The 20937-nt window shown below is 29.2% G+C and overlaps 2 protein-coding genes across 3 annotated transcripts; both read right to left on the bottom strand.

Annotated features, from left to right (window-relative positions):
* Nucleotides 1-436: 436 nt before the first annotated feature.
* LOC109804888 (uncharacterized) lies at nucleotides 437-4533 on the bottom strand. Of its 2 annotated transcripts, XM_020366801.3 has the most exons (7): nucleotides 4242-4532; nucleotides 4006-4032; nucleotides 3789-3911; nucleotides 2466-2709; nucleotides 2300-2371; nucleotides 2083-2169; nucleotides 437-1252 (listed from the first exon to the last, which is right to left on the bottom strand). In XM_020366801.3, the coding sequence occupies exons 1-7, from the start codon at nucleotides 4307-4309 to the stop codon at nucleotides 701-703; spliced, it is 1173 nt and encodes a 390-aa protein (XP_020222390.1). In that variant the 5' UTR covers nucleotides 4310-4532; the 3' UTR covers nucleotides 437-700. The 2 variants fall into 2 exon arrangements, with proteins under 2 accessions (XP_020222390.1, XP_020222391.1); XM_020366802.3 differs by lacking the exon at nucleotides 2300-2371 and having other exon boundaries at nucleotides 4242-4533.
* Nucleotides 4534-10760: 6227 nt separating this feature from the next.
* On the bottom strand, nucleotides 10761-17218 carry ALDH6B2 (aldehyde dehydrogenase 6B2). The gene is made up of 19 exons (XM_083068683.1): nucleotides 17029-17218; nucleotides 16803-16900; nucleotides 16232-16303; nucleotides 15960-16121; nucleotides 15802-15880; nucleotides 15543-15697; nucleotides 15225-15288; nucleotides 14047-14126; nucleotides 13667-13732; nucleotides 13383-13433; nucleotides 13134-13285; nucleotides 12601-12691; nucleotides 12338-12418; nucleotides 12169-12246; nucleotides 12022-12057; nucleotides 11694-11737; nucleotides 11538-11616; nucleotides 11095-11185; nucleotides 10761-10956 (listed from the first exon to the last, which is right to left on the bottom strand). The coding sequence occupies exons 1-19, from the start codon at nucleotides 17051-17053 to the stop codon at nucleotides 10844-10846; spliced, it is 1617 nt and encodes a 538-aa protein (XP_082924809.1). The 5' UTR covers nucleotides 17054-17218; the 3' UTR covers nucleotides 10761-10843.
* Nucleotides 17219-20937: the final 3719 nt, after the last annotated feature.

Genomic DNA, 20937 nt, shown 5'->3' with positions numbered 1-20937 from the left:
AGGAGTGGCGTAGTTTAGACTATCAGAGAACAGAGAATAGCACCAAAATTTTTGTGTAATACAACCAAAATTTAGGGATTTTGTTCGAGTTTTTTCTTCATCTATGAGAGGAGAGGGGCTACAGGTTAGACAAAATTTATTAGTTAATTACGCGGTAACAAAATAAGGTGCTTCCCAGTCCGAAATCATTTCTTACGAGAAAGAATTAATAAAATTATATTTTATGTCAGTAAAAATTGGAAGAAAATATGGTAATTCCAAACTACCGAATAATTTCTCCTCTCTGATGAAGAGGAATCAATAAAAAAGCAAGAGAATTACTAAACACAAAAAATTTTGTATTAACTCCAAACTTTGTCAACTCATGCAAATCAACTGACATGAGATTCTCATCGAAGTTGCATATAGTCTCTAAACAAATAAATAAACTCTCATGGATTTGAAACCCAAGAGGGCAGCTGTAATAACTAATAAATAATTAAATATGCTGCAATATCCTTATGATGCAAAAATGAACGAGTTCATGGTCTTAATCATAAGGTGGTTCAACGAGTGGCTGGGTTAACTACGATATGTGTGAAAGTGGAGTAAAAAGTGGAACATCCAGAATGTACACTAGATAACAATTTAACAGGCTCTATATTATATATCTAAACTTCCTTTCAAGGAAAACTCGTCTACAACTTAATACATATATACTTCAGATTAAACTTCTAACTTTTTCCATATGCTTCTTCCCATTTTTGTGAGAGGCCAAGGTAATGTCGCAAGGGCATTTGACATTACAGATTTCACATCTGAATTTGGGATGATTCGTCCCAGCAGGTACATATTGTTTCTTTTGCGGATTTTGCACCTTCTGATCCATGACTTCTTTTCCTCCCTTCAACATGTTGTTAACTATACTCTCTCCATCCTTGGTCTTGGAATTTTTCTGATTGATAATGTTCTTCTGTTTCAATGCCTCTTTGTACTGATCACTCCGCAGCTTCTGAGAAACAGGTTGATTCTTTACTTTCAGAGCTTCACAAGTAGCCCTGTGTTTCCTCCCATGCATGTGTTCATTCAAAGTTTTCTCGCTTGAAGTTGTTACATGACATAAAGCACAAGTCCACTCCTTCTGCATTTCCTTATGTGTAGAACTCTGAGGAAGCTCTACACCGGCTGTCTCTTTCCCCACAATTCCTTTAGTTTCCACCATGGCTGGTGAAGCATTCTGACTTGGCGCATGGTTAGGCACAACAGGAATATCCTGCAATATTCAAGATTAACATAGAGGTAAAGTACTTATTGTAACCAGACCCAATATGATCAGTAGAATACATATTTTTGAAAAAAAAAACATTATATATTACTACAGTTACTCATGAATTAAAGGAGATAATTCAAACTAGGCCTCTTCTGAGTTGTGAGAAGAGGTGCAAATGCAAACCCTATTAAGCTTCTTTATATGTGGATTAGAAAACAAAATATTATCTTTGATCCTTCATTTTCTAAAGATGACAAACTTCAAAAGTGTCGAGCCCTTTGCTCATTGCTCAAATTTTTCACCACTTGTTTCCCATAGTTTCACCTTGTTTTTTTTTGCAATCAAAAGAAAAAAAATAAAAGAAAGGAACACTGCACTAAAAGATCTATTGATAAGAATAAAAACAACTATAATCACATTAGAATCAATGAAAAGTAGAAGAAAAAACAAAAGACAATATAACTAATTCAAGCACTTAAAAGAAATCCTCTCAAGTCCATGGCCACCCTGGGACTTTACTATGTTAGGAGTGAGTGTGACAATCAACAACGGAAGGTTAGCTTTTATTTAAATAAGAATAGAATATATTGACAGTATTTTATTTTCAGAGGAAAATACATAAAAACCTCGAATAAAAATAAGAATAGTATTGCTGAAATTTGTCTCCATCACCACCAACAAATGACTATCAAGATTTCTAGATGACCATATCCACATAATTCAAACGTATTTATAAGCCAAAACCTTTCACAATTCACCATAGCCTCAAGCCTAAAGTTTTAACCTGTCATTCAGAAATTACTATTTTGAATGAATATGATAAGAAACCTTACTTGTTTGCTAGCAGGATTTTCTCTTTTCTCGATGACCTCTAAATCTTTGAAGGCTTTGTGCTCTGTTTGGAGCTTTTTCTCAATTGTCTGCACAAGATGCTCTTTCAATAAGCACACTCACAACGAAACCGGGATGGGTGGAGCTGACTCAAACAAGAACTTGTAACAAGAATTATATTAATGATACAACTGCAATAATAACATAAAAAAACTTGACCTGTTGCATTTCTTTATTATCAGTGGCTCTAATTGCATTTGTTGCTTCAGCATCAAGTTTATAAGTTATGTTCTTCAATAAGAGAACAGGAGAATTAGCTTAAATTTTCAATTGCCAGATTCATACATTTTTATGGGTACACAAACTTAGCAATGTAGATGTTTACCTTGCTGGCAATGAGTTTCTCTAAGGCTTCAGTTCCATTCTCTTTTACATATCTTTCCGCATGCAGTAAAAAGTCATCTTTCTTGACAAAAAACTTCCTCCAGTTATTTAACCTACATATGACTGCATGTGGATTTAAGGAGATGCAAGAGCGAATAAGGTTATAGGCATTAGAGGCTTGTCCGAAGTCTGGTATGATGAGCCAGAAGATGATCATTAGCTTAATGTATGGCCAGAATTGGAACCTGATGTTAAACATGTGAATGAAAAACTGAAAAAGTTAAACATATTCAAAAACTGACTCAGAAAAACAAAATGAAAAGAACCATTTGCTACAACCAATTTTATTTAATTATAATCACATTCAATACAAGTTCAACTTTAAGAAGCCATTAGATGATAAAAACAGTAAAAATATGTAGAATACTAAGTTGAAATAATTATATCCACATTCATAATTTATTTCTATTACTTGGCTGAGTTTCATCAAAAGCTAAGACATAAATTAACTAGATAAACGTATGCTATTCAGCTTAACCAAATGAAAATCAATAATTGATAACTGAATTATAAAATCCCAACTTCAGAAAATGAAAATACTGTTTATCCAAAGAATGCTCATATCGATTCTTGACATTCAAACCATCTTAATATATTGATAGAATGAATTGCTTGTATTATAGAATGGTTAGGGGTCTGTAGTACAGTACAGTATAAAATAAGCTAGTCTATTAACCAATATTATGCAATTCATTTCTATAGTGAAGAAACCTAGAATAATGCAGCATGCATCTTCTCTGTCACAACATTTACTACAGATTTATGTATTATTCATCATGGTTATGGCTCCATGAAATAGAGCAATTTGTTTTTGACTAAATTACGCTTCAGGACCAACCAACTCGGATCTCAATTTGCTTTCAATTCACAGAACCAAGGCTCTAGAAGTAATGCAAAGAGTAAAGTAAAATGTTGCTTCAAAATAGTTTTTGAAGCAACAAAAGAGATAGCTCATGTTGGAAATCTCTATACCTTGAATGAAATTAATTTTGTCTGTCAATTAGGGAATACCCTCAGAACACACAAAAAAGAAGGGAAAAAAGTCCTAGAAGGAATTCCACGTCCTAATCTCTTTATTAAAAAAAAATAGAAAATTCGTGACACATTGGAAGTGCATTGATTGATCCTCCAACATTGATCTTAGAGTTCAATCAGATTCTGAATACCAGTCAAAGAAAAAGAAGTTACTAAGTTTCACTATTGAGAAAAAAAAAATGCTCTTTGTCTCTTACCAATTACCATACTACCATGTAAAACGACTTACCATAGAAGAAGCCTCGAAAATGCATACTCAAAGAGGTATATTAAGGAGAGAAGTATCCAATATGAGACTAAGTCCCTAGTTTCTTTATAGGAATCAGTCTCGATTGCTTGTACGGAAGCACATCTGTCAAAAACACAAAAAAAAAAGACGTAATCACAATCAACAAAGCCAAAACAACAGCAGCAATTTTTTGAATAAATAGCCATGAGAAACTTACAGAGGATACCCCAACGCAAGAAGAGGCCTACAAAATAAAGAAAATAAATAAATAATAATGATAATAAAACAATTAGTTAGCTAGCATTGAACCATACATAGTAAGAGACCAAGTACAGGTACAACATTGGAGAAACAATATGTAGACAAAAGTGTAAGATAAGATTTTGATGCGCGATCAAGTACGTAAGGAATATGGAGTGAGGAAATAATGAAGAATAAAGACGCATTGCGTACCATGCGACATGATCAAAGCATTTTAGGGCTAGTTTAAGAAACCAGATAGAAGGCATCTGTTGTAGCATTCGATGGTTGATGTTGTGATGTTTTGGCTTAGGACAGAGGAAGAGGAAGAAAGAGAAGTTATAAAGTTGGTGGGAAGAACATGAAACGGTACAAGAAGAAGACTTCGTGATGAAGTCAGGTGTTGATGGTAGTGGTGGAAGCCAAAAGGACAAGTGTTTTTTTTTATTTCCGAGGAGTGTCAACTCTTTACGACGCGCTTCTAACACGCTCTTTACCTTCGGCGTCAAAATTTATTGAATTAAAATGAGGGAGTTGCTATAGGAAGTATCAAGGATGGAGGGTTTTCAGAAGATTCTCTAGTACAATTTTACACACCAAATTTTTTTAATCTTAAAATTGTAAATATTATTTTTTAATATGTCACACTTTTGTTCTACATCGAAAACTCTAGTATGGGAGGTCTGACAAAGTGACAATGTGTTTTTTTATTTTATTTTTTTTCTTTAATTAAAAAATTAAGAAAATGTATTTTTAATATATATATATATATATATATATATGAACAAAGTATAAAGTTGTAAAAAATATTAAAGTATAAACTAAATTTAAATAAAATAAATTACAAAGAAATAAATATTTGATTTTTTTATTATTCAAATATAAAATATATTTAAAAACATATTATTATTATTATTATTGAAGTTGTGTATTTTTTTTCTTGAGTGTTTAGTAATTTGGAAATAATTATATCTTTCGTATTTTTTCTAAGATTCATTTCAGTGTGTACGAATAGATTTTAGGGAGGTTTAGAGTTTCTTTACGAATTTTAATCATAATATCATTGTTTTTAGTTATATTTCAGTCACTTATTTTCATTGAATAGTAATCCAAACGAAGTATTATATATGATGTGATACCAACTGTCGATTAATTTGTATGGTATGATTATTAGGATAAACTTAAAAGACTTAATTAAATAAAAAAATGATTTTTTTTCTCAAACGCTCCTTTGTCTAATACAAAAAAAAAAAAAAAAAAAACCTTTGTAAAGTTCTTTGACGTATTGATTTGTATGTGTGATTTTAAGGGGGGTGTATTGGATTAGGATTTTAAAGGACTTTTTTAGTTAAAAAAAATCCTGCAGATTTTAAAAGACTTTGCAGGATTTTCATGACTTTTAAGATTTTGCAAGATTTTATAAGACTTAAAATCAGGATTTTAATGGATTCTGCAAGACTTTTAAATCAGGATTTTAAGGGATTCTGTGAGATTTTGTGGATTTTGTAGAATTTTTGTGGAGTTTTGACATTTGATAAGATTTTAAAAAAAAATTCATACATTCAAATTTAAAAAAGTCAAAGACAAAAATAATAAAAAAAACAATAATGTCTAGATAAATAATAATAATAATAATAATAATATTAATTGTCCATAATATCCTATCCTCTTTTTATAGCATCTACTATCAATTGTAACAATTCATCGGAATCCTCCTTATTCCAAACTTCATATTTTTTTCTCTTTTCCTTTTCCTTTATTATTTCCTTGTAAATCTCCCATTTGAATTACTAAAACAATATATGTTGAAAACTAGTTATATAAATAATTATGGATAAGAGACAAAATCAATAAAATTATATTATTATTTTTAGAAGTACACCAATCATACAAGATCAAATATATCTTGGCTATCCCAATGGATCAAATACCTCAGCCATTATAAAAAAAAACATGCAAAAACAGAAATATAGAAACATAAGATAATTTTTTATATAAAAAAATCAGTATATTTGATACTGGGAAAATATTTAGATATATAATTTTTTTTATATAAACAAAAGTATTTAGATATAGAGAATATATATATATATATATATATATATATATATATAATTTTAGTTATATATTATATGATAATTTTTAACGATATTTATAAATGTAAATTATTCTAACAAATATTTTAACAATATTTCCTTTTTTTAAAAAAAATAAGCTAATGAAGGCATAAATCCTAAATCCTAAAAAATTATATACTACAATGTCTTATGTTAATTTTCTTTTTTTAAAATATAAAAAAAATCCTAATTTTACAATATAAAAATAAAAAGAAAAATTCATAGTAAAAAAAATAAAATAATTGTTGAGTCATAAAATGAGGAAGGATAAGAGTAACAAATTAAGGGAAGGAGAGAGATCGCAATTTTTATGCTGAGAGGGTTCTTCTCCCAATTAAGATCTATTTTCATCTCATTATACTCACAGAAACCCTAACAAATTCATCTTATATATATATATATATATATATATATATATATATATTGTAGAGATTATGATATCAATTTCATCTTTCACCTTTTTCTTTTCTTGACGTGTGTTATAAAAAAAAATTATCACTTGAAAGTTAAAATTTCAATCGTTTTTTTGTGTTATATAAAGGAACAAATTCAACTACATAGAATAAAATAAAGCAAGTCAATTAAAGAGAACTAACAGAAAAATATAACAAGTCAATGACACTATCATTTACATATCAGAGTTTCACAAAATAGGGGAATGAGATGAGAACAGTACTACAATATTATATATGAGCAATGAATAATAGTGTAGTATTATTAGTAGAGAAAAAAATGGAGAAGACAGGAGCATAGAAAAAAAATATGAAAAATTCACTTGAAAATTCTTGAAACACTTGAAAAGTCACTTCAAACAATCCTTCAAAATCCGATGGGTTTGGATGGGATTGTTTTATGAATCTGGTATTTATAGATAACACTAGAAAGTCCTTCAAAATCTCTCTCATACAACAATCCTTTAAAATCTTTATATTTTTGAATATCAATGGATTGTTTTTAAGTTGTAAAAAATCTCAAATGAATACCAGTGGATTTTAATTGACTCTTTAAAAAATCTTGAAAATCCAGATTGAATACCACTGGATTGTTTTTAAGTGACATAATATCCTGATTGAATACCAATGGACTTTTTTACTCAAAAAAAATCTTTTAAAATCCTACGAAATCCTAAACCAATACACCCCCCTAAACTTCAATTCGTTGGATGCAAGATTAAAAGTAGGATAATATTATAAGATTGTAATAATGCTATAAAAATATTAAAAGAAAAAAGTTAACAAGTAATAGAAGTGAAAACTAATTTACATTATAGAAATTCAAAATTTTAAGGTAAAAAGACAAAAATATGCTAAAAGATCATTAAAAATAAACTACTTAAATATATAATAATACTATTACAAAAGAAAAATAGAGCATATAGAATAAAAATAAAACGATTAGATAATTTAGAAAGAAAATGTAAGGATAAAATACACAATAAAATATATAAATAATTTAAAATATAATAATATTGTATGAATAAATTATTAAAAATAACAAATTTAGAATAAAATTGATAATTTCAACTATAACGATACTCTTTCAATTAAGAAAGGTGTTGTAGAACTTTCATAAAAATAATATGATTATTTGTCCTTTTTTTAATATATTTTTTTAGTTGTTATACTATTTTTTTGTACTTATCTTTACTTGTAACAAATTATCTGGTCATTACACTTATTACGGTCCAACAATAACTAAGCGAAAGTACAAGTATCAAACATTTGCCTAGGATATCATGTAATAAGTAAGTAAATCTCATATAGCCAGTAAGAAATAAAATAATTGTTTATGAACATATATACATACTTCATACAAAAAGAAGTAAGTATATAAAATAAATTTAGTCGTGAATCAAGCACCTATACATGACCTATCTACCTCAAGGATATTCAAAAGAGATTCACTTTCAACGTGACTCACCACTGAATAATACAACTTGGTTCGCTAATCTTGTCCTGCTCACATAGTCACATACCAAATATGATCATAATAGTCTAAACCACAAGGAAAAACACAAGATAGGTTTGTGATATAAAAACAATGTCATACAACAACATGCAACATAAACAACTTAAAAGAAACATCATTCATTACATCATATCATGTCTTGCCATACAACTTAAAGTATCCAAACACTTATATAACTTAGGTAATTTCATCACAGTTATCAAATAATACATCACCTTCATATAATATCAAGTTTACATTGTTCAACATATAACAATTCATACACCTTTGCACCTTCAGTTTAACAACATTTACATATATAACCAGTACTAGTTATGTAATAGAACAACATAGATATATAGTTGATGTTTTGTCACACATATCAACCACGGAGATTTCCTACAACTAAGGTTATCAATTTAAGTGGTTTAACCTTATTAAATCACGACGACTGGTATAATACCAAAAAATAACGATTGATACTAAGGCCAAAAAAAAGGATTAACATAAGACTAGAAACAACAACTAGCATAAGCTAGATTGATTTCTCAACTTTCACCACTTAAACTATGAAGTATGATACTACGTCATTGTAAAATAATTGGGTTTGAGTTTATCACAATATTAACTTGTAACACTAAGTCCCCTATGTGATTAGCCTAATAACTACCCTCCAAATAGCACAAGCCCCCAATACTTGGTTAGGGACTAAGTCTCCAACCTCGTACTTTACTAGGTTGGTCACTTGTAATTAGTATAGCTCGATGTTGCCTCCATACTATGGTTACTTTATACAAATATGTCTCAACCTTACACACATATGAATACCACATAAAACTTAGAGGAGACAACAAAAATAACATACCCATTTAAAAGTCAACTTACTTACTAAAAGGTTCAACACAACATATATCCACACAATGGGGTATTAAAAATCGAAAATATCTTTAACTCTCTTCTAGTTCATATGTATATAAACATAAACATGTATCACAACCACATTCCTAACAACTTATCATTGTCGCTAAAGCTTATACATCAATCAACTTATGTCTTAACCATACAACAACATAACATCATATCAACTTACATCTTGATAACTTAACCATATATCAACATGTATACCAACTTTTAACTTAACAACAATAATACACAATACTTAGCATGTACCTCATTACATAGAACATCAATGTACAACCATCTATATGATCAACATATCATTTCATCACACATCTCCAGCAACTTAATATCATACAATTCTTATAACTTATGCGTCAACTAACTTACATCATTCAACTTATAGTACTTCATAGTATATAAAACATATCCATAAACCATTTTTTGCCTTATCCACATAATTATCATATATCATACATCATCCATCATACAATTCATATATCTTAATTTAATTATAAGACAATTTAAAACATTATACAACATGTATCAACATACAACTTATCAAAATCAACTATCATACAATGACAACCTTCATATAACACAACACAATTGGAGTTCAATTAATCTAATCAAACTCATATATATCTCATATGAAAACTAAAAAAATTATCTATAACTCTTATGAAGACTTCAAGTTCTTACTCTGTCATCTACTATATTGAAAATCACAACGATTTATCTAAATGTTGACAACTTGACCCTTGTTTATTAAAAAGGTCATAATTAGAGTTCTCATCAAGTGGTTCATATACTATAAAGTGTTTTGATTTCAACCTTTTTTATGGTGTGTTTAATAAAATTAACTTATTTGAATTGTCAAAATTTATAAACTGTAAATTAGAAGCTAAATAGTTGAAAGTATTTAATAAAATTTACTCATAAGTTAGTTAATAAATATAAAATAACAATAACATGTAGACAAAATAATTTCTAAATTAAAAGGATAAAATATTTCAAGTAAAACAATCCTTATATATTAAACATAAATTGCTTGCATAAGTATACTTAAAAACTTTTCTTTGATGAGAAAATTTGTGAAAATTCTTTTAACTCCTATGTAATTCAATTTTTATTTATTATAATTATTTATAAATTCAATATTAATATTTTAAATTAAATTATCAATAAGTAAAAATATTTTTTTACAACAATATAAATTATTTATAATGATAAAATATAATTTATATGTTTAAAATATCTATTAAACAAATTTTAAATATAATTTATATATTTAAATATAATATTTATTTATATATAAAATTTATGGTAAAATATGATTATATATAAAAAAAATGTTTTTTTTTTCATTGCATGGGCTAAAATAAAATATTAGTTAACTAAAAAAAAAAAAGAAAAAAAAAGTTATAAGTTATAAGATATTTCAATTAACTAATAGAAATAAATTTTAAGTTTCTAAATAAATTCTAACAAACAAACTTATTTTGATCAAACTAACTTAAAAATCCCTCAAATGTTTTGTAAAACACAATTATGTTCATCTATTCTTTAAATTTATGCAAACTTAATTCCTCTAGTGTTTTTAGCCAATTATGTTCATCCATTAATACGGGTTCATGTGGATCGATGTGATATTAATAGATTAGGCTCCATGGAAACCCTCACTTTAGAGAATAAGCCAAAGAATCAAAATAGTCCAGGTGGAAACACGAAACATCAGAAGTAGGAAAAAGGAAAGAACGAAGACAAAGCATAACAGAAAGGGACCTTGACATTTTATTTTTATCCAAGAGCATAATGATTCAGAAACAACATTATATTACACGCTCTGGCTTATCAATATTTTTGAGAGGTTGGCATTGCCAGGTTAATCTTGCTACTGCCAGTTGAATCCTTCCACTGCTGTGTTATTGTCTTGATCTGTGTAAAGAAGTTAACCCCTGCCTTGCCTGTAATTCAACAAAGCATATCAAATTCAAACAAAATACTATATCCCGATATATCATAAGCAAAATGTAACTCAAAAAATGAAGTGATAAATGAAATTGCTGAAGAGCCAGATTTGGGAGAAATCATTATAATTATACCATAAAAGTTGAGATCACCGGCAAACGATCCCTTGTTGCCTGTGAATGAGAAGAAGGGCAAAGGAACTGGAATGGGAACATTGATGCCAACCTGGTTCAAATGCAGTGAAAAGTCATTATCCAAAGGAGTAAGTAACACTATCAAAAATATACCCTATTTATTAAAAGAAATGTAAGTATTTAGTGTTATTCTCTCATCAGAATTAGAATTTTACCTCGATAATATGAATTCACATTTCATGTAATCTTTAATTATACATATTATTGAGGTGAAACTCCAATTTTGATTGGAGAACAACACCAACACTATGGAAAGTATTGTATTTAAGTTTTTCCTTTCAACTAGTACGAGTGTATAGGAAACAAAGAGTTAGTGTGTTGTAATTTGTTAACACTCCTCATTTATTAATGCAAAACAAAACGTCTCACTTAGGTAACATTACCTGCCCAGCCTCAACCTCGGTCTGAAATTTCCTTGCAGCAACACCAGATGTAGTAAATATAGCAGCACCATTTCCGTACCTGTTGGAAAAGTCAAAAGTAAGAATAAATAGCAGTTTAACAGAAGGCAATGACAACAACTAATTGTCCACAAATACTTGTTATTGTTGATAATGTTTATGGCCTCTTCCAAGCTGTCAGCCTGAAGTTGAAAAGACAAAAGAAAAACAATGTATCAGCGTATCTGTCTATTGTCAAAAAGAAAAATTCAAGATTATTGAGTCTCTGATGTGGAAATATTTGCAATTTAGAAATAGTTTAACTCCTCAAGCGGTTAATCAATTCTAAAAGTGGTTATTTATTAACCATATAAGTGTTGATGGGTTAATTGTCCTAAATAAAAATATTTTATCATGAATTATACTTTTGTGATTTTTTTATTTATGAAAAAATACAATTCTAACGATGAATCAAACAGACACACACCTGCATCGAAAGAAGAACTGGGCCAAAAATTTCCTCCTGCAAGTCATGTTAGAGACAGTCAAGTCTAATATACATACAAACTTCAATTCTCTATTTAGTGGAAATTCTTTTAGTAGACACTTTTAAGATTGGATGCTAGTGAGTAACCTGGTAGCACTCCATGTTGGCAGTGATATCTGATAAGATGGTTGGGCCAATAAAATTGCCAGATTCATATCCCGGGACCTACTTGCCATGCACGTATGAATTCATAAGTATAAGGCAGAGTGCTATATTACATTCAACCGGAGTTTTTTTAGGAGGATATAAAATCTACCACTATATTTCTTCCATCAAGCAGTAGTTTGGCACCACTTTCAACCCCAGATTGAACTAATCTGTGAATTCGCTCCTTTGCCTGTGCAACCAGTAAGAATATTCAAGAAACATAAATATAAATAGGTAAAATATACCTAACAATTGGCATGGAAATGGGAAGCACTAAATCGCCATGTCAATGATTCTTGAATGATACTAAATTACTAACATTTTTACTTCAAATTCAATGTGGAAAAAGTAAATAGAAAAGTATAAACAAACCTGTTTGCTAATCACCGGACCAAGGTCTGTATTGGGTTCAGTTCCAGCGTTTACTTTAAGAGCTTTGGCACGCTCAATAAGTTTAGCTTCCCTGTACAAATATTGCCAAGGATGCAATTATTTAAAAATTTCAATCACAACATTGAAATCAATTTTCGAAGAACGAAAAAATAAAAGTCAATTTCCCCATACACCTGCATCACAGGGAAGTCCAAATCCTGAATAGTATTTTCTCGGAACAATGTTCTCAGAATTATTCAAAAAACACGAATATAATTAATTGGTCATACTAATATAGGCATCATAATAACTATTTACAAGTTGTGATTACAAAATAACTGCACAAAACTTGAATTTCAATTATGTCTTGGGAACAGAAGAGGATGATTCCACTTGGCACATCAAATACATCAGAAATCCAGATCATTTTGGAACAACCAACTAGAGGAGCTTCGAATTGCTCCAAGTATAATATGCTACTACAATGGTCATAATAAATACGAATTAAATCCAAACAGAAGAGAATATGATACCATTGTTGTGAGCCACCAACAAAAATAACTGTGCTGAGAGCCATACACCTTTGTCCAGCAGCACCAAAACCAGCAGCGACTAAAGCATTTAAAGTAGCATCAACATTTGCATCTGGCATGACAATTGCATGATTTTTGGCCCCCATGTTAGACTGCAAACAATAGTTTATTAGTTTCCCAACTTCATAACTTTGCATGGTTATAAACTAACAATTTTACCAAGGGGAGGAAAAAACTATGCACGCCTACCTGAACTCTTTTCCCTTTAGCTGCTGCTCTTGAATATATGTGCATTCCGGCCTTAGTCACAAAAAAAGAACAACAAATAAATATTGGGGTCTATCATTTGCAAAATTTTTGCATGTGATTGGTTGACCTCTTTTATCTATCTTTCTAACAACAGTCTAACCAGAAAAAAAGTATTCAACTTCGCAGACAAGTAACAAGATTGTCTTTGGCTAGTTTAAGGTCACAAAAGAGAAATCACATAAAATCATGAATTGGAGAAAACAAACAATTATTAAATGACTTACAGTATTTGAACCAACAAAGGATATGGCTTTAATGTCGTCATCATCACAAATAGCATTCACAATATCCTGCACCAATTGTATCATTAAGAACATCGGTAAGAATAACAAGGATCAATTAGTGCTTGAAACATCATAATGTGACAAGTTGTTGCCATTGGAACAGTTGTTTTATAAATCAAATCAAATCCGAATAGTATCAATTATTTTTGGTATGGAACAAGCATAATATTATATGCGATTTTTAGATTTAAAACTTAAATATATGATGAAACCACCAAATGCCAAATGAGCCCAGGAGTACCTTTATTTGTTAACTTTCACACAAAATAGGCGAACAAGAATAGTTGAACAAAAAAAAAAAAAAACAGGTGATGTCATACATGGGTTCCGTGAACTATATTTAAGACACCCTCAGGCAAACCAGCCTCCAATGCCAATTCTGCAAGCAGTACAGAAGCACCTGGAAAATAAAACAAATTAATCATATTAGGTGGTCTGCAGTTGAGATATCACATCCAACTACATTGAAATTTATTTATCTTCATGATGTCATGAGAAACCAAAGATGATGCGCCATAAAAGTAGACTGATGAATCAACATTTGTGTGACACAGTGTATCCAGCATATAATATTACAAGGCTAGGAAAGAAAAACTAACGGATGGCTGATAATATTCAGTATTAAATGACTAGGTGGAGAAATAAGACCATAGTTACTGTGAAAATTTGTAACATCTGTCAATTTTCTCCTAATACACTCGCACATCACAGTAAATAAGATTATCAACATGAAGTGGAATCATGGCCTATGTCAAAAGACACCAATCTTACTTGGGTGTTGACTTATTTTACTTTTTTTCTTGCTATAGTAGCATTTTCTTTCTCATTTAAATAAATTACAAATCTAAATGCATTAATTGCAAGTGCAGAGTGGACAGACAGAAGTTGAGGGTTGACATTTATTATTTAAAATTAAAAATGACAATAGAATAAAGATTGTCCATTTACAATATTGCTCCAAGAAATAAGTTTTTGAAAATTCTTTAGTGAAAAACTAAAGATCAAAGCAAAAATAATGTATTTGTATGTAATGTGAAACAAAGGTAACTCCGCCCACATTTTCAAACTCTGCCTAATGGTTTTATCGTTCTGTGATCATATATTTTTCCTCACCTAGTTGAATAAGGCTTTGCTATTGTTTTTGTAATGAGAAACAAGGGTGTGAAAAAAAAATTGTCAATAACATTTTCTTGGAACTTTCAAATTAGTTTCTTGCATGTCATTTTCAAAATCTGAAATTCTCTGAGACCCTTTATAGCAATACAGATGAATGGCCCAGTGAATGCAAAATCCTTTGCACTTTCTGAAGAATAGGTCATATTACAGGCAATTATTTTGTTTAGAAAGTTTCCAACTCATGTACAATTCAGGCTGATCGATTTGAAATGCCTTAAGCTTGCTTTAATGACAAACAATATTCAAGTCTATTTTCCCATTATAACATTACACTATGCTACAGATTGAGGAGGAAATTCAAGGGATTAATAGAACACATCACCTGGGTCTTTCTCGGATGGTTTTAGAACAAAGGTATTACCACAGGTAACAGCGACAGGGAACATCTGCAGATCAGAGACATTCAGAATTTGTTATTATGTCCAATACTTAATATTATGTACATTACATTCCTGTGAGAAATAAGAAAGTTATTCCGGCTAAATATTTCTCAATCATTCTTTAAAGTAGATTTTTTTTCCTATCCCATGCATGATTATATGAGATGAACAAGCAAATAATAGAGGTGTACCCATTTAATAAAATGTGAAATATTAATTATATAGCCAAAAATCCACCCAAAGGATAGAAGACTGCTTACCCACAAGGGAATCATTGCAGGAAAGTTGAAAGGACAAATACCAGCACAAACACCAAGTGGTTCTCTAATGCTATAAGTATCAATTCCATGTGATACATTGGAAACAAACTCCCCCATTTGCAGAGTTGCCATTCCACAAGCATGTTCTACCACCTCTAAATTACAATTTTAAATATTAAGAATTGCATTATAAAAAATTATGAGCATAGTTATTATCAAGCTACAAAACCTTCTCAAGCAACATTTTAGAGAGACCAACCTAAACCACGAAACACATCTCCTTGTGCATCCTTTAATGTCTTTCCTTGTTCAGTGGTCACATTCAGAGCAAGTTTATCCTAAAACAATATCAAAGTGGTGAATATGATATCAATATATGTGTTCCAGTAGTGTTACAATATTTTCTAAGGTGCTTACCATATCTCTGCGAATAAGCTCTTGGAGCTTCAACATAACCCGTTGGCGTGTTGTAATTGGTGTGTTACGCCACAGTGGAAATGCCTTCTTTGCTGCCAATACAGCTTCCTTAAACTCTCCATTCGTAGACAAAGGAACTTGTGAAACAACTTCTTGGGTTGCCTATGATCAGATTATAGAATATTATAATTATGTGTTTTTTGAAACCACAAAAAAGAGATATAACTGCAATCGCAGTATAAATAAATAAATAAAAAATGAAAAACACTTACTGGGTTTATAACATCAATGAAAGTTGACGATTTTGAGTCAAGAAAACTGCCCCCAATAAGATTTGGAACTCTCTGATCGAATCCAATAAAAAAAAAAGGAATTAGATGTTAAAAAATCGTATAAACAGCAAAGGCACTTATCTTAATGCTCGTAAGTTTATGACAATAGCATATGTAAAATCTAATTCAGACTTATTGTCAAATTTCCACTGTGAAATTTCTTTTGACAGAGGATCTAAATTTCTTCAACTTAAGACCACTGTACATTGAGACCTTGTTTGTTCACTGTTTTCAAACACAGTTATCTGTTTTCTAGAAATTGTTTGGCCCCCTTGTCACATTCTGTTTTCTAATAATTGTATGGCCCCTCCTCTCTCTCTCTCTCTCTCTCTCTCTCTCTCTCTCTCTCTCTCTATATATATATATATATATATATATATATATATATATATATATATATATATATATATAAACTTTTTAACAGCAGTTTCTCTGGGGAAAAAGCCTTCAGCAAATAAAGCTTCGATTTTTCAAATACCCATGAAAGCAAATATTCCAATCTTGAGCTTACCGGAGGGTTGCGCTTGCTAAAAGATGGTTCAGCAGCTGTTGAAAAATGGGAACTTCCCAGAGCATAGATCTGACACCTCAGGGAGTTCAACTTCCTCGCTGCCACACCAAAATATAAAATAGAAAGAAAAAAAATCAAAACATTTTTCACCTGAATCCAACTTCCAAGCATTAATCATCAACCATACATGTGGACATGCCAACAAAGACTACCCATCACGACTTACCTCGTTGAATCGAAAGCCGCAACATCCTCGTTTCAATGGAAATTAAGGATTAAGATAAGTTCTGAATGCTGATGCGAGACCTAAAACACAGACTGATTCCTCTTTTTTTTTTTATAACGACGCCAATCAGCTTTTAAATTTAGAACCACTGCAACAAACAGCCAAAAACACTGACTCTGACTCTGTTTTAAAGAGTATAATATTTCAGGTTCGTCCATGTGAAACCAGATTCTATACAATCACGCATTTATGAAGTTGTGAATCAGCACCGTTCGATAAAGATTGGACGGTTTAAATTTAGATGCGTATTTTAAATTTCTCTTATGAAATAAAACTCATCCATCCGATCTTAACCAAACAGTTACAAATAGCTGACTACTTGAATGTGATGAATTCCGACCGCAGAGGGTTCTTGGACATGCAAATCAGATTCAGTCTTATCCTATTAATCTTTTAATTACATGTCATTATCTTTTAATTAAATATCATATAATTCAATGGGCTTATGATATACTCTCTCGGACTACTATAAAGAAAATGAACTAATTTATTTGTTAATGGTTTCAAATCTTTTCCCCTAAAATATACTCTCTCTTTTTTCTTTTGATTCCTAATTTTTTTTTTGCTTACTTTACAGTGAAAAAAAGTTATGATAAAGACTTAAAAACTAGAATATTATTTACAGGAATCAAAAGTTAACAAAAAAATATTTTAGAGACCGCAAACAAAAAATATGTATATTTTTAAAATTAAAAAATATTTAAATTTTTGTTAATTAATAAAGTTTATCAATATTTTTAAAATAGATAAATAATATTTATTTAAAAAATTATATAAAAATAATAAAAGTATCGTTTGTTAAATGAAAATACAAATAATTCTAGGCGTCACTTAAGATAATCACTTGGATTTTAATATATACATAAATGACATGAGTATTTAACAAGGATTATAAAATAATAGAAACTAAAAACATTAATTTTATTGGATAAAAAAACTAATTTTAAATTTTAGAGGATAAAAAATAGAGATTTTTTTTATAGAAACTAAAATTAAAACTAATTCATTTTGTAATGACTAAAAATATATTTAAGTGAAAATGTATATTAATAATTTTGTTAATTTCTTATATTTCTGAAAAATATAAAATCAGATAAAATTTCCTCAGTAAGAAACTTAATTTATTGTTTGAATTATAGTAAAAAAAAGTTATTATATTAATTTATTCATTAATAAAAAAAATAGAAGATAAAAAAATATAGTTATTTTTTAATATAACTATAAAGATTAATTTCACAATGTTTGCATTCTTGAATTCAATAACTTAGTTTATTATATGAATTGTAGTAAAAAAAAAGTTATTATATGAATTTATTCATTAATAAAAAGTAGAAGATAACTAAATATACTTATTTTTTAATATAACTAAAAAATTAATTTCACAATGTTTGCGTTCTTCAATTCAAGAAGTTTTTATTGAGAAATTAAATTATATTTATATTTTTTTTGAAATTATACTTTTAATTTCACAAAATTAATATCTTGATCCTTTAATTAATTAATTTATTTTTGTTTGGTCTTCTAATATTTATTTATTTATTTTTGCCCCCTAACCTCTCAATGTTTAATCGATTTTTCTATTATTTTCATCCAACTATGTTACTCACTCGGTCTGAAAGGTCTTCTCTTGGTTAAAAAAAAAAAAAAAAAAAAGGTCTTCCTCTTATTTATCGAATAAAATCACAAAGTTAGGCCTCACCTTCATAGTCTTAACTATTATATAATTTCCTATGAAAAGCCTCAACTATGATGGCTTCAACCATAATTTTAAAATTTGGATCACTATTAAATTAATAAAGATACTAAGTTAATAGATTAAAGGACAAATTATTAAGTCACAAATTAAATTATAAGACTCGATCTTTATTAATTTTTTAAAAAATATTCATGTTATATATATTTTATATTTATAAATTTAATAAAATTTATACTATGTTTTAAAGGAGTCTAAAAAGAATTATAATCAATATAATACTCATAAAAAAAATTAAATTATAGATCGAATTAACCAAATAAATTGATACATAATTTAATATTAAAATATATTATATAAATTATTTAAGTTAAATATATAATAATAGAGCATCTTGATTTAATGATCATTAAAGTGATTAAATAATCACATTCACCAATATTCTAAGTTTCATCTAATTCAAAATTATTATTATTTTTTTATGAAGAAATAAATTAGAATTGAATCAAAAGAATAAATATATAATTTTTAAAAATATACTATAAAAATTATTTATGTTATATTCATCTGTATTATAAACAAAGTTTTAAATGATGTAATGAAGATCGAGGTAGTCCATAAAACTTAAGATTGGGATTTGAAACTTGTCAACAGCCTTTTCATGATACATTTACGTTCACTCAAAAATTAAAATCAACACAAATCGAAGCACTGAATCCTCGGATGAGGCCATGGATAGCCGAAACTCACACCACATGATTGTCACATGTCCCTTTTGTCACTTACCAAATCTTCTTCCATTAAACTACTTACACGTATCTTAAACACAAAGAAATTTATTTCTTGACCATATTTTGAAATAAAAAAGTTTATCTCATTTCGTACAATTCTTATACATATTATTGTAATCATACTTAGAGTTTTTTTTTAATGTTTTATAGAATTGTCCTTTTATTATACTTCAAAATTATTTATTTCATTTCTAAATTCAGTTTACTTTTATATACATTTTTTTATTATAAATTTCTTATTTGGTATAAACAATTTACTTGCTTGTGAGTTGTACGGGTTCTTAAACGAATTTAGTTGATAGGGTGAGGATCGCTACTATACATCTCTTGTATCGATGTTAAAATACTTTCCATAAATTTGACGGTGCAAATATATGGTAGTTTCCCAAGTATTTTCTTCATAAATACAAATGGCCAATGCCAGGATCTAGGGTAATTTGTGCCTGCAAGAAGATGCAAACCATCTACCCTAACTGAGAGAAAGAAGAAGAATATATGCAAATATACGTTTGTAAAGTTCATCATCAAAGGTTATTTATGCTTGCAAGGATACTAAAATCTTTTGTTGAGACTACAACAATTGACAACATGAAACTCCCAAATGGCCATAGAAAATGTCTACAGTAGCCGACAAGTGCGAGGCCATTACAGTTTTAACTGCTCTAATGAAGTTTATCACAAAATCACACAAGAAAACCTGAAATTTAATGTCCACCGGAAATAATCCTTGCGGTGGCAAGTGTTTCAATGTAATTCATTCAACAAAGTTAAACAAGTAAAAGAAAATCATGAGGCTAAATGGCTCATATTGTTGTCAACTGCATATCAGCCTGCAAGCATCGGAATCAGATCCTTGAAACTGCCAGTGCTTCATACCAATTCATTCAACAAAATTACTCTAATAAACTCTAAAGTTAAGAGACTAAACCACAATGTCTGCTCCATTGCATACACGGTACACAATGGACAATGTTTTGTGAATAATAAAATGAGACAATAAAACGTTGTCTTCTTTAGTTTTGATGTGTTTTTTATATACATGTATACCAAAGAAATACGATGTTAAAGATGCAAATAATTATATATAGTATCACATTCAGATTCAGTTTTTTTGTTCAAATAATAGAACTAGCACATAACTACCAACCAATACCACAAACATCAGACCCATGAAATGTAAGTGTTTCATTTCATTAAAGTTATTCACAAAGTTACACAAGTAAACCTGCAAGTTGAGGCTAATTTAACTTTTAATACGTCCACTGCAAATAATCTTTGCAATGTCTAGTATTTCAATGCAATCCAGGCAACAAAATTACACAAGTAACCTAAAACTTAAGACTAAATGGATCATGCACGATACTG

The sequence above is a fragment of the Cajanus cajan genome, chromosome 2 (assembly GCF_000230855.2).
Source record: "Cajanus cajan strain Asha chromosome 2, NIPB_CcT2T_4, whole genome shotgun sequence".
In the NCBI taxonomy this organism is placed as follows: Eukaryota; Viridiplantae; Streptophyta; class Magnoliopsida; order Fabales; family Fabaceae; genus Cajanus; species Cajanus cajan.
The sequence above is the reverse complement of the archived record's forward strand: the minus strand, read 5'-3'. Positions and strand labels throughout refer to the sequence as shown.